This window comes from Ixodes scapularis, unplaced genomic scaffold (assembly GCF_016920785.2).
Source record: "Ixodes scapularis isolate PalLabHiFi unplaced genomic scaffold, ASM1692078v2 PGA_scaffold6__148_contigs__length_123643588, whole genome shotgun sequence".
NCBI classification, from domain to species: Eukaryota; Metazoa; Arthropoda; class Arachnida; order Ixodida; family Ixodidae; genus Ixodes; species Ixodes scapularis.
The window spans coordinates 6,031,654-6,045,958 of NW_024609881.1; the positions used below are offsets into that span (position 1 = coordinate 6,031,654).

Sequence of the window (14,305 nt, forward strand, 5' to 3'; positions counted from 1 at the left end):
ATTGCCTTTTTCGTTGCCTTTCCTCCCAAAACTAAGAATATGCATGTCTTCAAAGATTCAAAGATCGTTCGATAAACCTTAATAATTCCCCAAAACTTTTTATATGAAAAATACTTTATATACATGATACTTAAAGCACTACTGTTTAGAAACTTGTACTTTGCTTGAAGTGAATTCTCTGAACAGGTACTTGCACTGTCCGAGCAAAATTAAACTCCCGACTTTAATGTACAGTCCCCGAGTTTGAAAACAAAAAATGGCGTATCGTCGTATGAAAACGCTCTGTTTCGCGACGTCATCTTGTCATTTCTCTTAGTGCAGTAAAGGCGGCTATAGGACCGACACAAATAAGTGTCTTATGTGTTGATTGTGTCAAATAGCTCGCCAGCGAGAGTAAAACTACAGCTCTGTGGCAACTTGACCTTATACAATATTTGCTGTCATATCCGTAAAAAACTGATGCACCTCCGGTTGCCCCTGGAGCAAAGCATATCAGCTAAAAAAGCACTGTATAGGGAATGAAAGGGCATCATGAAAGATTGTGTTAAAATTGGTTGCAGTACTTTGAAATATATTTTATTTATGAACGTTACTTCAAGTACATTGCGCCCGGTGTACTTAATACTTTACTTGAAGTACGTAACCTTTGATTGACTTTGTACTTTACTTCAAGTACTTTAGATGTAATTTAAGCAGCACTGTAAACAAGAAAACACGTCTAAATGTTAACCTGAGAGAGTGCTAAACCTCAAAGTAGAAATTACACATTCGCAGTACACCATTGACCAAACAAACAAAATAGTGCAAAACAATTTGGCACGCAGCAGCAGAACCAGCTATTAAAGCCTTTCTGTTAAAAAAACAAGCCGATTCATATTTGGCTAGCACAACTTGGCTAACGGATCAAAACCCCTGTACTTCTTTTTTACCATAAAAACTCAAAGTACTTTTGACGTCAATATTCAGTAGCCTAACTTAATTACGTTTTAAGTAACTTCTACATCTCTGGATAATATACACCGTGTTTTTTTCAGCCGCACCCAATTTCTAACAAAATGAGAGTTGCATTAGGACTCCTTTAAATTTTTATTAGTTTGCCAAGTTGTCGACGACCAAAAACAAGTTGTTCCTGCCAATAAGTGGCCAATGAGCCTATATATTTTAGTTAACTTTTTCAATGAATAATTTTAAAGACCATATTGCATTTACAAAATCGATGCCCAAGCTCCAGGTTATAAACTCTAACCGCAACGGGTATTAAACGTGCAACATTTTAAGCGCTACCGGCCAAAATATATTAGTTCCGCAGGCTTCCTCAAACCTGACACTAATGTAGAAAATAGTGACAGCGATGTAAATATTTCTGCTCTCGCGTAGCATCAGAGTAACGATTATTGCAGTATGATTAACTTTTCCTTGCGCTTTGCGTAAGGTTTAAAGTTTGGCGCCTGCTGTTAGCTTTTCATTTTATCCTCGTCGCCTCATCACGCAGGCACCGCGTTGCGTCCCTTGCGTTTTTATCGATATGATAAAGGCTGTTCGACAAAATTGTGCAAATAGCCTTATGGATTGGTAAACCCAAATCATTCGCAGGGTCTGCCCATGAAAACACAGCAGAATCGGCTCGGACAGCAGGCGCCAACATCAGACGCCAAAGTTTACAGCTGACAGCGAATGCTGACACCCACATCACATGTAACATCGTTACTCTGACGCTACGCAAGGAGAGGTAGGGACGTTATCTTTTGTCTAAATTAGTTTAGGTTTAAAGAAGCTCAAACAACTAAAATAACTTGCCCAGTAGCGCCCAAATGCTTACAAGTTTATTGCGGCTTTGCTGTTGAGCATACAATTTAAAGCTGGGCCATCAATTTTGTAACTGCAATATGCCGTCTAAAGGCCTTAAATAATAAAGTATTAAAATATATTCGTTAATTAGCCGCGTAATTGCACAGACAACGTCGTTTCTAGTGGTCGGCAAGTCAGGCAATCTAATGCAAAAATAAAAGTGTATAAATACATTTTTTTTTGTTTTTAATAAACGATATTTGCATAGTCAAATTATTTCTGACACATACTTACACAGCAAACGTGCAGCAACTCGGCAATAATATAGTACGTTGCGAGCCATTCCGATACCAACTTCTCACGATTTTTATAAAGTTAGTGTATTTCTTCAATGCACGATTTATCTAAAAAGTGCATTGTTATGTGTCCAGATTCAAATTAAATGTTCATTTGGCATTTCGCGTAACCAAACATATAAATAGGTTATTTAGTCTAAACGTTTAAAAAAAGATGAGCACCGTCACGAAGGTAAGACGTTTATCGAGCAATATTTTTGTCCCTAGAGCAATATTTAAGTGTCGTAGATTTGGTCTTTCTTTTGAAACGAAATTAAATGTTTTTTTGGTGAAGGCTGAACCACTGCCAGTCGGCCAATGTAAGAAAAACTGAAGTAAACATTCAAAACAAAATTAACTTTAATGGAACTACTCACTATACCCTTGCTTAAGTTATGTTCTTTTTTTCAAATTGAGATCCTGTTCGAAAGCGTAAAACAAATGCATTATATATAATGGCATTCGTGGAGAACCAGTTTCAATTTTATTAAGCAAATGAGAAAGTAAACGGAAATAAATACCGGCAAGAGCCATATCCTTTCCGTCTTCGAGGAGCGCGGATAAGGGCATTTATTGTGACGGAAAGAACCTTGGGTTGAAATAATATTTTATGGGACTGCCTCAAACTGACAGTTGAACTTGAACATATGACGTTTTGTTGACAGTTTAGGATAACTGTGAGTACATTTAGAGAACCTTATGCCAGTTTAACATACCGCTGTCATTTATAAAACCGCATCCCGCGACATTTAGCATGTGGTCGGTGGTTTTGCGCGTTGTTTGGCGCCTTTAACATTTCGTAGCGTCAGTGTAAGATTGATTTTCTTCATCGTCGTGTCGCATCTTTACAGTGAAAATTTATTTTAGTGACAAGCAGGCAGATGCGTTGTGCCGACAATTTTCGCGTGTTATGATTAATATTGTCAAATAAGAAGGAAGGTGGTGTCTTTAGCATTTCCCTCTTCAGAAATATGACGTAGGAAGGCGAATCCCAGAGCAAAAATAACAAAAAAAAACAAATAGTGAAAACATCAAGTTTTGAATAATTCTGCGGTGGCGTAGCCTTTTCCATCTTTAATGAAGGAAAGACTCCACAGGTTATTAAGACATTTCAGTACTGTATAAATATCCGCAAAGTTCACAGAATATTTTACCGGCAACGGCTGCTCGCTTCATAATGTATGAAGGCGTGTGGTTTGTACTCACAGTAATGCTAACAGCATGCTTTGGAGGTGAGTGCCAATGTGACATGAGTGTGGATGTTCAGATATAGGATAAATTGAATATACGATGTCGACGATTTAATGACAGCTTACGTGCATCCTAATGTTCGTCCTTGAAGGCACTCTGTTTTTAGATGAATACCTGCTCTTAATAACATATTTGTACTCAATGATCTTAAGTCTTTTCATTGTGGTAAAGCATGAAAGTAAACTTGTATCTGCGTTAAATAAAAAAAGGCTTCATTTTTTTATTTCAATATTTATGAATAAATGTCACGCATTTCGCTGATTCTGGACGTAATTTCCTCCGATACTACGTTCACCCCAAAGCAATATTTTTATTTACCTCTCGTACTGAATTTGTTAGAGTATGAGGTAACGATTTATATAAACCGCAAATAGAAAAGGCACCCTTTATTTAATAACGTGAAACGTATTATTTCCACAGTGCTTTCCGCCCCCCTCGAAGAAGCAGGAGTTAGTCGAAAATTTGCTAATACTTGGACGTGGTTTTTATAGCGTGTAATTTAGTCGAGATTTATATATATGTACAAATTGTAATCCCGATCAGAGTGAGAATTAAACTGTGAAAAAATTTGTTTTACTTTCGTTTATTCAGTCTTTTTTAGTAAGTAATGATTACTAAATGAGTCTAAAGTTTTCTTTGAGCAATTTTTATTTGTTTGTTTTCAAGTAATTGCGACTAATGATTTCGTAAACCTGCCGAGGTTGGAGTTCAAATAGGTTAAACGTTTACAAACTTTTAAGGCAAAATTTGACCCTTAGGGGCCTAGTGATATGATATCTATTATCTGACATCGATTATCTGAACACCAAATTGAAATTTTATTTTAATTATTTTTAAGACATGTATAAGTTTTTTTTTGTAGCAGCTGTGCAACGCACATTCAGGAGACAAAGTATATGGAAGTTAGTCACAGGTTAAAAAAAAAAGTTAGAAATCATTCGAGCCTGGAGGTTGAACGTTGAACATCTCTAACTATGACGAAATCGCTTCTCACAGAACCTCCTGTGAAGGAGTTTGTTTTCCCGAGAATTCTCGAAGCGAGAGGTGCGAATGGGGAGAAGATGCTCCATATTCGAGAAGGGCTGACTCTGAGCTTAGAGAAGAGCAAATTGTTTTCGGAAAACTTTGTTTTCTCCATGGTCGATGATGTGAACTACTCCAACAGTTCGGTAAGTGCTCATATCTCCAGTGGGTTTATGTGTAAAAATAGACTCGGGTTACAGCGTTATATGCAGTCGGTGAAACTGTCACTGAAACACTCACACTGGTACAACTCCCCTCCTCGCTCTATGCTTCTCTCTTTAGCGATTGCACGTTATGAATGTCATTCGTTACATATACCTCATGAGAATTCGTTGCTGCCGCCCACCAATTTCATAGGGCGTTCAAGATGACGTTTTGCACATAAAAGAAACATTGGCGTTTACGCAAAATACACTTTCCACCCAGGTCATGTTCTTGGGGGGATACGGTTATGTACAATTTTCCAGCACCGAACTCATAGGCAGTGAGTTCCGGGTTACTCGACCTAAACACATATGAGTTATTAGATATTTCGAACAAGAGATTTTCTGCGAATGCTAAGAAGGCGTGCAACCTTCCACTAGGCAAAAAAACTCTACGGGGAGAAGGAGATTATTGGATTGATCTCTATAACCATCCTCTGGCTTTTGCGGGATTAATGTCAATACCATATAAGACTGTCCCTTCAACCAGTACCAAAATCAAAATTTGATGGCATAAACTTAAGATTTGAGCTCTGATCATTACAGCTGCTTGTACAGATGGCTTTCGCCGTGACGCAGAAATACGATCACCGTGTTGCTGAACGGAGAGTGACGATTGATAAGTACTGGTTTAATTCATTGTCTGAGATTTTATAGACAATGGGAGTGACATCTCCTGAAGGGTGCAAGCTGTGCGCACTCATTCAAGTTAATAAGATTTCTCTGTAAGTGTTTATATTATATTTTAAACCCAAACGAGACTTTTTCTAAAATATATATGTAACGACCAAATATTTAGAGGCGATAATTTCTGTAAAATTCGATTGGTACATATAGCCTTCCGTACACTTATAACGAAATCGTAAGCATGGGTCCGAATTCGGCGCTGCCAAGAAGGTTGCAATTCATATGCTTCCTATCCTTATATAATTTTGGTATATTACGCCTATTCAAAGTTTAGTCATGGTTTTTGGGCTATATTTGATATCTAAATAGCTCATAATGCGGTTATTAATAATGAAAGAGTGTTTCTAATGACGTCTGCAGCGCTGCAATTAATACTCTCGCGTTGTTGCCAGCTGAATGTCAAGCAAATTGAAGAGAGTTTGTACCAGGACAGGAAATACGGCTCCTCTCTTGTGGTCCAAGAATTGAATGGATATGTCCAAGTGGTATGATATGCTCGTGTCATTACTCATGAAATTTGTTAATAAGACGTTATTATAATCTATGCCATAAACTTTTTAATACCTTATTCTGAATTTTCCTTTGCAGAGTGGTATACTCACCGACACCTTATCAATCAAGCCAGTACCATTTAATCCCCGATCAAAAGATGGAATCGTTGCTCACTTGATATCAACGTTTAATGATACGTCAATCCCAATGTATGCTGATTATGGTAAGACCCACTTCACGCTCTTATCATAATTGTTAGCTACCAGTAGGATAAAGCCCTGATCGTTTTTTTATTGATCCGAATATTATCAAGATAAATATAAGGTTTTTTATTGTGTGAACTTTTCGGTGCCGCGCAGTTATTTCTTTGTTCTTCCGTTTTCCGAAAACATACAACTCAGGTGCATTATTCCTCGAATTTTATTTCCTTAAATTTTTGTAGTACGTGAACCTGACTTTGCTATTATAATTCCATATAAAATATGTTTACGGTATTATTATATATTATAAATCAAGTAAATGATTGCAAGATGCAATATATTTTTGTAGTGAAATGTTCCTACCAAGCGGAAACAAGCTACTTTGTTTTCACTCCGTTCTGAACAAATATATGGCAACAATTGATTCGTCAGACAAATGCAATTTCGTTTTATTTTGCAGTTGATTATACAAACGTAACACAACGACCATTTTGGGGCGATATCCACAGAGGTGAGTAAAGTTGAAACGAATTTAATTGAGCATTGACACGACATAACGCAAGTACTTTGAACAGAACCTTAAACAGAATTAGTATTATTTGGTATTTATAGCAACCTAAATATTATTACGAACATTGATTAAAATAATTGATTTTAACGCGACAGTATAGAATATTACAATATTCTTTATTCGGCGCATTTTCAATCGCAAAGGTCAATAACAACGTCTCGAGTTCTTATGCTCATGCTATGCCGAACATGTTGTTAAAAAAAGAAGCTTATGCTTCACTTGGAACGCTATCAGACCGTTTGCTTTACGTTTAATTGCTGTATGTAAGGTCATATTGCGTTTGTGCGGCGCAGTATGGGAGTCATCGTTCTGAATTGATATTCATTTTTTGGCATTGCGGAATGTATTCACTGCTTCACTGAAGTTTAAAAAAAACTCAAGTACGGTTATTTTTTTGTTTATTTAGAGCCGGTGGGATCTAGTCAGGACTGAGTAAAGTATACGAAGTTGTTTTACGTAAATTTTTGTTCTTTGCTTTTGAACCGGCCCTTTTTTTTTCATAATCAAATCCGGAATAACAAAAACATGCAGAGGCATGGGCAAAAATTGAACTATTGTCTGATTGTTAAAGGCCTTGAGAAGTCGAGCAAGCCAAAGTCGGCTAAACGTTACCATTCTTAAGGAACAGTCGGCACAGGGATGGGCAGTATTTCAAATACAAGTATTTGAAATACGTATTTCAAATACTTTGTGTATTTTGCATTTGTATTTAATTACAAATTGGGTAATGTATTTGACGTGTGTATTTAAATACTAAAATGTGGGTATTTCAAATACAATTGTAATTAAATACAATTTTGTGGGCGAAAATACATCCCTCAAATTTATTGCCACTGTCCAGAGCAGGAAGAAAACTACGTTCTGCACCGAATGCAGTGTCTCTCAATCAAGCGCAAGCGTTTAAGGACTTTGTGATTACGGTGCTAGTCCCGGGCAAGAATAGTGACGAAATCGACGTTCACAGGCTGACTGGTTAAATAAGTGCCTGTGACAACTTGTGATACTTTCCAGCCTAATTTCCCTCCATATTTTTGCCTTGAACATTCTAAACGCGCGGGTCGTCCAGATTTTTTTTAACTGGAGCAAGTTGCAACAATAAAAAACTTATGTAGCTAGTGCTGCGCGTCTCGGTCGTCTCGGTTCTTTGTTGGTCTATACCAAAATGTAATCGACAAAAAAAACTGCTTGAAGCGTTGTAATTTTTCCACCTATTACGTCCAAGCTGATTACATTTTTTGTGATTATATTTCTATTACGTTACTAGAGCCTTGCACACTAACTCCCGAGTGTGCAATGCAAAATTAAAATGAGATACCCAGAAAGCCGTTGCAGGTGCCCTGAAGTCGCTGACGAAAATTTTGAGGAATGTATTTGGAAAAGTATTTGGAGGAGACCAAATACATTTCGTTTTATTTGTATCTTGTATTTAAATGTTTTTTTGGAAATGTAATTAGATTTGTAATTAAATACATTTTTGACGAAGTATTTTGTATTTGTATTTCGATACATATTTGCATATATTTTGCCCATCCCTCAGTCGGCATCTTGGCCCTAATTCACCAAACAAATGCCATAGTTAAGATTCATTCTGTGGTTGTTTGGATGTCAACTGAAATATTTGGACCAAAATCGCCAGTTAAGTGCCAGAGTTATGCTCACTGCCACATTATTCTACTCTCATCTGGCAACTTTGGGCCAAAATATCCCAATAACTTCCAAAGTGAGGTTTCACTTCTCGAAAGTTTTGCAATGATCTCGCCACTCTAGGCCAAAGTAACCAAACAAGAATTAGATTTAATTTTTCTGCCTGGTTGTTCGGATATTATATGTGACCTGTGGGCCTAGATAGCTAAGCAATTGTCAACGTTAGGGTTAATTTTTTCACAGTTCGTCTGGCCATCTTTTGGCCCAAATCGTTGCACAAGTGCCAGACTAACTCGGCCCTCAAGTGGCTGATAGGAGACGGGTCAATCTTTGGCACTCTCTTAAATTCCTGAATTAAGATTTATTTTGTAGCTACGACTCAAGTATGGTACTTACATTTTCACTCTTGTGGCGGGGCGGGCCAGAGAGAAGTCAAACCTTGACATACCCCAGGATCGCCGAACTAGCGCTATAGTCAGACAAAGTACTTTGACACCGACAAGCGCCATGGAGCAAAACCTTACAAGGCATAAGTTAGGCCCCTATGCTTCCTATGCATCTACCAGGCTAGGCGTTTTTTTATGTTTACTATAATGCACTGTGGATCCCCCAATAATGCTTTAGATGTGCAGGAGCGTGTAAGGTTTATAAAAAAAGATAAAAATCAAGCTTTTTCTTACAACGTTTCAATTTCAAATTTTATATTAGAGGGAATACGACGCTTGCGACAAATAGTTCTGATTGAAACGAGAATACTCTACGACGATGCTCTTCAAAAACAGAAAGGAAGTAATCTCAATCAATATTTGGGAATAGTAATGAATAAGGTAAGCCTTTATGTAATGAAACTTCAGACGTTATGGATGTTATGGAAACCAAGTTCCGGGCGTAATCGTTTGAGTTACGTCGTCATTTGTGTCATCATTGAACTTATCAATGTGTTGTTGTGAAGATATTGATTACATGACTGAAGAGACTACGTCATTCTTTCAAGTGCAATTGGGGCGAGGGCTCACGGCTGCCCTTTTGAGCATTCCCCAACCTTGGGCATCTATGCCATGGCGCACGCTCTAAATTTGAATTTTCCTGAACATACACGAACATCGCAATGTTCAACGGCAATGTTTTATATGACAGTCATAAAATTTATGTAAGCTGTATTTAAAATTTACGACACATACAAAGCTTTCTTCCTGGGCTCCACAATTTTTTGTGCATTGTGTCGTATGAATTACAATTCACCAAACTGGTAAATTTTCTTTTCTTTACGATATATCGTAATGTTTCCCAATGCCCGGGACTGTAAGTACCATTGAATGATAAACAAAATTTAGTGGGAATTTTCATTTTCTTCTGAACCCATTTTCCATTGAATGTCCCCAGAAGTTGGCCATTAAAATCTTAAAATTGTGCTACGAAAACTGGTGACTGATTAAGAAAGATCTAACAAACTGCTAGATTTTAGGAGGAATTGTTCATTTGATTTTAACACTAATTGTAATTTCAGTCAATACTGAATTTTTTAACACGGCTGTTAAAACGTATCTATAAAATATCGATTGATTAATTTTATTTGCTTACCGACCTAAGCATGATGACTATCGCCTTTTCACTTGTCAGCCGAGCCCAATACGGTAAATGCTGCACACGTATAATCCCCCCCCCCCCCCCTAAGAATACCGGTTCGTAACAAATAAAATGACCTGTAAAGGTCAGACATTTGATAACCACAAAGAGTTTCTAAGTGCTGCGAAGAAATGCCGCCGCAATTTGCGCAGCCATGGGCCCATGCCGGCTGTCGTGGGAGCGTTTTTGACCGACAAAAAATTCAATCGGCAGTTTTTCTGTCCTACCTTTTTGGCGCGTGTAGATTTGGCCTTCCGCTTGCACAGCTCAGGCCAGTTTTATAAGATAACAAAATTCACTTAAGAATCATTGTTGTATAAGACAGAAATGAAGAACCAATTCCACGTCCAAAACGCTCCAAAATACTGAACTCAATTTGAAGCTTCCATGTGTGTTGGCGTCCTTTAGCTCTATGCAGTTAATTGATGCACGCATTTTTTCTTTATGAAAAAGTTAGTTTTCAACAATGCAAAAAAACGATTCCTGAAAATTATGTAGTCCTTCGAGATCATCTTTACACAGATCAACCTTTTGACGGGTTTACCTTGGCAAGGAAGCACTGTTCTAACCTCACCTATTTTATGATTACTTTACAAAAAATAGAGTTGTCTCAAAGTTAAGACTATGTCATTGGATTTGCCTTGCTGTTTTCACACAAATACATTATTTAGGCTAGTGTTATGTATTGCTGCAACGACAACACCTCGGCAGTCAGGGGTTGTTCAGAGAACGTTTATTGTCCTACGGAAAGACTGAAAGAGCTGCTCCTTTCTCAGAGCAGTCGATTAAATTTGCTCCGTACCAGCGCTTCCACCCCCTGACGGGGCAGGATTCAGCCTCATCGTATTGTATATATTGGCAGCACGTCATCCAAAGAAGGAAAAGAAACCAGCCATTCACGTTTTGCACATATCTTCCGCTGTAATATATATACAAGTAGAATGAGACACCGCAAGCACTATGCATTTATAATTTCCTATGTTATGTGCAATTATTATCGGTTGAGAGTGAGTTATCGTTTAAATTTGGATTTGTTTACATCAAATCTATTTTTACTCTAAACGTTTCTTTATGGTTTATATTAAACTACATACTGAATCATGACCGGCTCAGATTTCATTATTAAATCCTCGTCTCACTACATAAGGAAGAAGGGATTTATGGAGAGCACTTGCTCAGGGCAGAATTGATCATAAAAGTTTATCAAAGTATGCTTTATCTACCTATGTTATAAAAACAGTGTTATTCGTTATTCATGCCTATAACTGCTGCATTTATTTTAAAAAAATCACCAATTTGCGAACAAACAGAATGTACATGCATCAGCTCCATCAAATGTTCATTAGCATTACAGATTATTTAACATCCAATACAGCCCGCAGTGCTCTTATGAATCATAAGATAAATGAAAAGCGTACTAAGGAAACATTTTTGTTCAGGGAAACTTACGACTTGAAGCAAAGGCACAAACAAAACGTGAGACAGCTGGGAAATATTTTTATTTACCGAATACTCATCGGCTAACCTCATACTATATTATCGCTAAACTTAACGAGACACAAAGTTATCGATACGTAATCAAACTTATTTTTATACAATGAAAGTTTTCAAAACAAATGATTTCCTCGGCGGTCATTAAATCAATTGCATAGGATTTGTGAAACAGATTCAAGTAAACATTCCAGAAAAAAGTTTAAATATTCCGTGTGAATTTTTAATTATGGGCATAAAATTTTGTTTTTCTCTTTCATCTGATGTTCTTTTACTGATTCAACATGTGAATCCATGACAAGTAAATGCATGAAGAGCTGTGTTCTCACGTTTCGTCTAAAGCGGAAGGGCGCGTCTCAACACTTTCAGTGACTATTTGATATTCCTGGATTCACCGACTCAACATAGCCTTACGACATTGACCGATTCGCCAATATAAATATTTTCTGCTTAGTATGTCTTTATTATGATCAGCATTATTCTCTCTTTTACAGGTTAACGTGTTGTACACTGCGCTTCAAACCCCAAGGCCTCATTTTGTCGTTGTTGGCATTCATAAATTATTGGTACGTAGTATATTGTTGCAATATTAAACTGTCACTTAAAATACTAATTTTAAATGCCTTTCATTGCGTTTCAGAGTAAATCACACTTAAAATTAACTCCTGGCAGACAGTTGAAGGTTTGCAACTCTTTAGAGCCCCTTAATAAGTTTGTCTTCCGATCATGGCGGCGTGATGCTCACGATGTGGTGGCATTTGTCTCAGGGTAAGAAAATAAAACTTAACGCGATAATGTCAACATTAGCCAAAATACCTTCATGAAAATGATTATGTGAATTTCCCAACAGATGTGTTTCAAGAACGAGTATGAAAATTTCATTTTTCGCTTGTTTAATGCAACACCGGATCAAGAAAATTGGAGATTTCAAATTTATTAATTAATTTATTTTCACACTCTCAAGGCCCGGAGGCTCTACAGAGAGGAGTGGGCGATATCGATGCAATCTTTGGCAAGCTTCTTGATGTATGAAGTGTGCTGGATGGACGCGATGAAGACAGGGAGGTTGTTCTAATCGTTAGATGTTCTTGGAATACCAACCTTTCACTAGATCACTGCAAGGTGACACTTATGGCGCATGAACAAGTAGTTGATCTTTTAGAATTGGGTTATTATAATAGATTTCATAGAAACGACAAAGACCAAAGAAGTTACGGCGTAAAGCAAGGTGAGGTAAGTTCAAAGTTGTCGTCATTGATGAAACACTACCAGTACGAAAATAATTAGAAAGGATAAAACGGGCTGCTCGGGTCTGGACCGATTCGAGAATGTGTGATAATGTTACATGTCCCGGATCCCATACGGACTAGGCGTATTCGAGTTTTGGCCTAACTAAGGTTTTATATAATTGCAGTTTGACCGTAAGATTAGCAAAACCAAAGTGGCAGCGCAAAAAAACCAAGCATAAGATTAGCATTATTTAAGACATAGTCGAAGTGCATCTTCGAGGATATGGTATGAGGGATATCAACTCCAAGATACTTGTATAAAGCAACTGCGTCGAATGGTATATTCTTGAGGATGTATATGGCAGAGTCAGTGTTTGCTAAGAATCAGGAAACACGCATGCTTTTACATATAGTAACATTAAGCTTCATTAGTGATTTGCCGCACTAGGAAGAAACTACTTCAACGTCTGACTGCAGTAAAAACAGTCTTGGGCATCAGTTATTACGTGGTACAGTACACAATCAGCCCTGAACTATTTAATAGAGGACACAATTTGCGATGGTAGGTTGTTAATGTGTAGCAGAAACAAGAGAGGCCCCAGGACAGATCCCTATGGTACCCCGGACTTTACAGGAGTAGAGGAAGAATTTCGCTCTTCGGCAGAAACATAATATCGGCGGTTAGATAACATAAGTTAATCTAGCCCATGATGTTAGGATCAATATTAAGTTTACTCAGTTTCAAGGGAAACAGGTCGTGCGAGACAGAGTCGAAAGCCGTAGGCAAATCTAAGAAAATGCGGTCCACTATTAGCTCGGCATCAATAGCAACTAACCAATCATTAGTAAACAACACAAGCTGTGTTTCACAAGAAAACTACGTTCGAAAGCCGTGTTGGCAATAGACTACTTCCATAAAGCCCTGCATGCAACACGGCGCGCGTTGCTCTCTGGGAACTAGTTGGCCAGGGAGGAGAGTGGCATGGTTTCGGTTTCGATCGACACGTCGACAAGAGATTATACACAGAGCGTGGACTATTAACGGCCGTTATCTCATGTTTTCTGGTCCCAAGAGCGTCATTTGTTGTCTCTAAATTAACCTAAATGGCCAGATCTCGAAGCTTTAGCACAAGCCCGAGACATATAGCTTGTCTTAACATATGCTTGTTGTACATGAGCCTTTATGTTAGCGTTTCGAGCTATGGTGAACGAAACCACAAAATATTTTATGGCGCAAAGAAATGCTGTCAAAACTCAGTTGGTCACTCGCTTAGTAGCATAAATGTACGCTACATGCCCTATTTTTTAACGTGACTACTCGACGTGCAATGCTGCATTCCTGTGACATCACGAATTTGTAAGACGGGTGGAAATTTGAATGTTAGTTATGGAATCATCTTTTTACCTATTTGTTAAGAGCTTCTTACAATTAACGAAGATAAACTAATCTGCTGGGACGACTAAAGTCAGAATATTTAAATATGTTTGTTGTTTGATTAGGCCGAAATATTGTTGCTGCACCCGCTAAAGTAGGCTGCACGAGTGGTCTTCGGACAGATGAGTGGGTTAGGGCAGCACTGCACGGCACCAAATTTAGACAATAAATTCTAGCAGAACCTCTGGAATTACGTATTTAACGCGTGTAGTTTTCCGGGTTTATTACAAATATGCGAAGTTTTTGAAAGAAATAGCGGGTTTTTTATTGAAAAATTATTCAACGGCTAGCCTAGCTGCTGTTTCATACTAATGTGGCTCTAGGTGTTTG

The 14,305-nt window shown here is 37.8% G+C and overlaps 1 protein-coding gene across 1 annotated transcript; it reads left to right on the forward strand.

The window, feature by feature from the left end:
- The first annotated feature begins 4,270 nt into the window (after positions 1-4,270).
- LOC120849814 lies at positions 4,271-12,083 on the forward strand. Its single transcript, XM_040222052.2, has 7 exons — positions 4,271-4,543; positions 5,680-5,772; positions 5,876-6,002; positions 6,440-6,490; positions 8,903-9,021; positions 11,806-11,877; positions 11,952-12,083. The coding sequence occupies exons 1-7, from the start codon at positions 4,349-4,351 to the stop codon at positions 12,081-12,083; spliced, it is 789 nt and encodes a 262-aa protein (XP_040077986.2). The 5' UTR covers positions 4,271-4,348.
- The last annotated feature ends 2,222 nt before the right edge of the window (positions 12,084-14,305 follow it).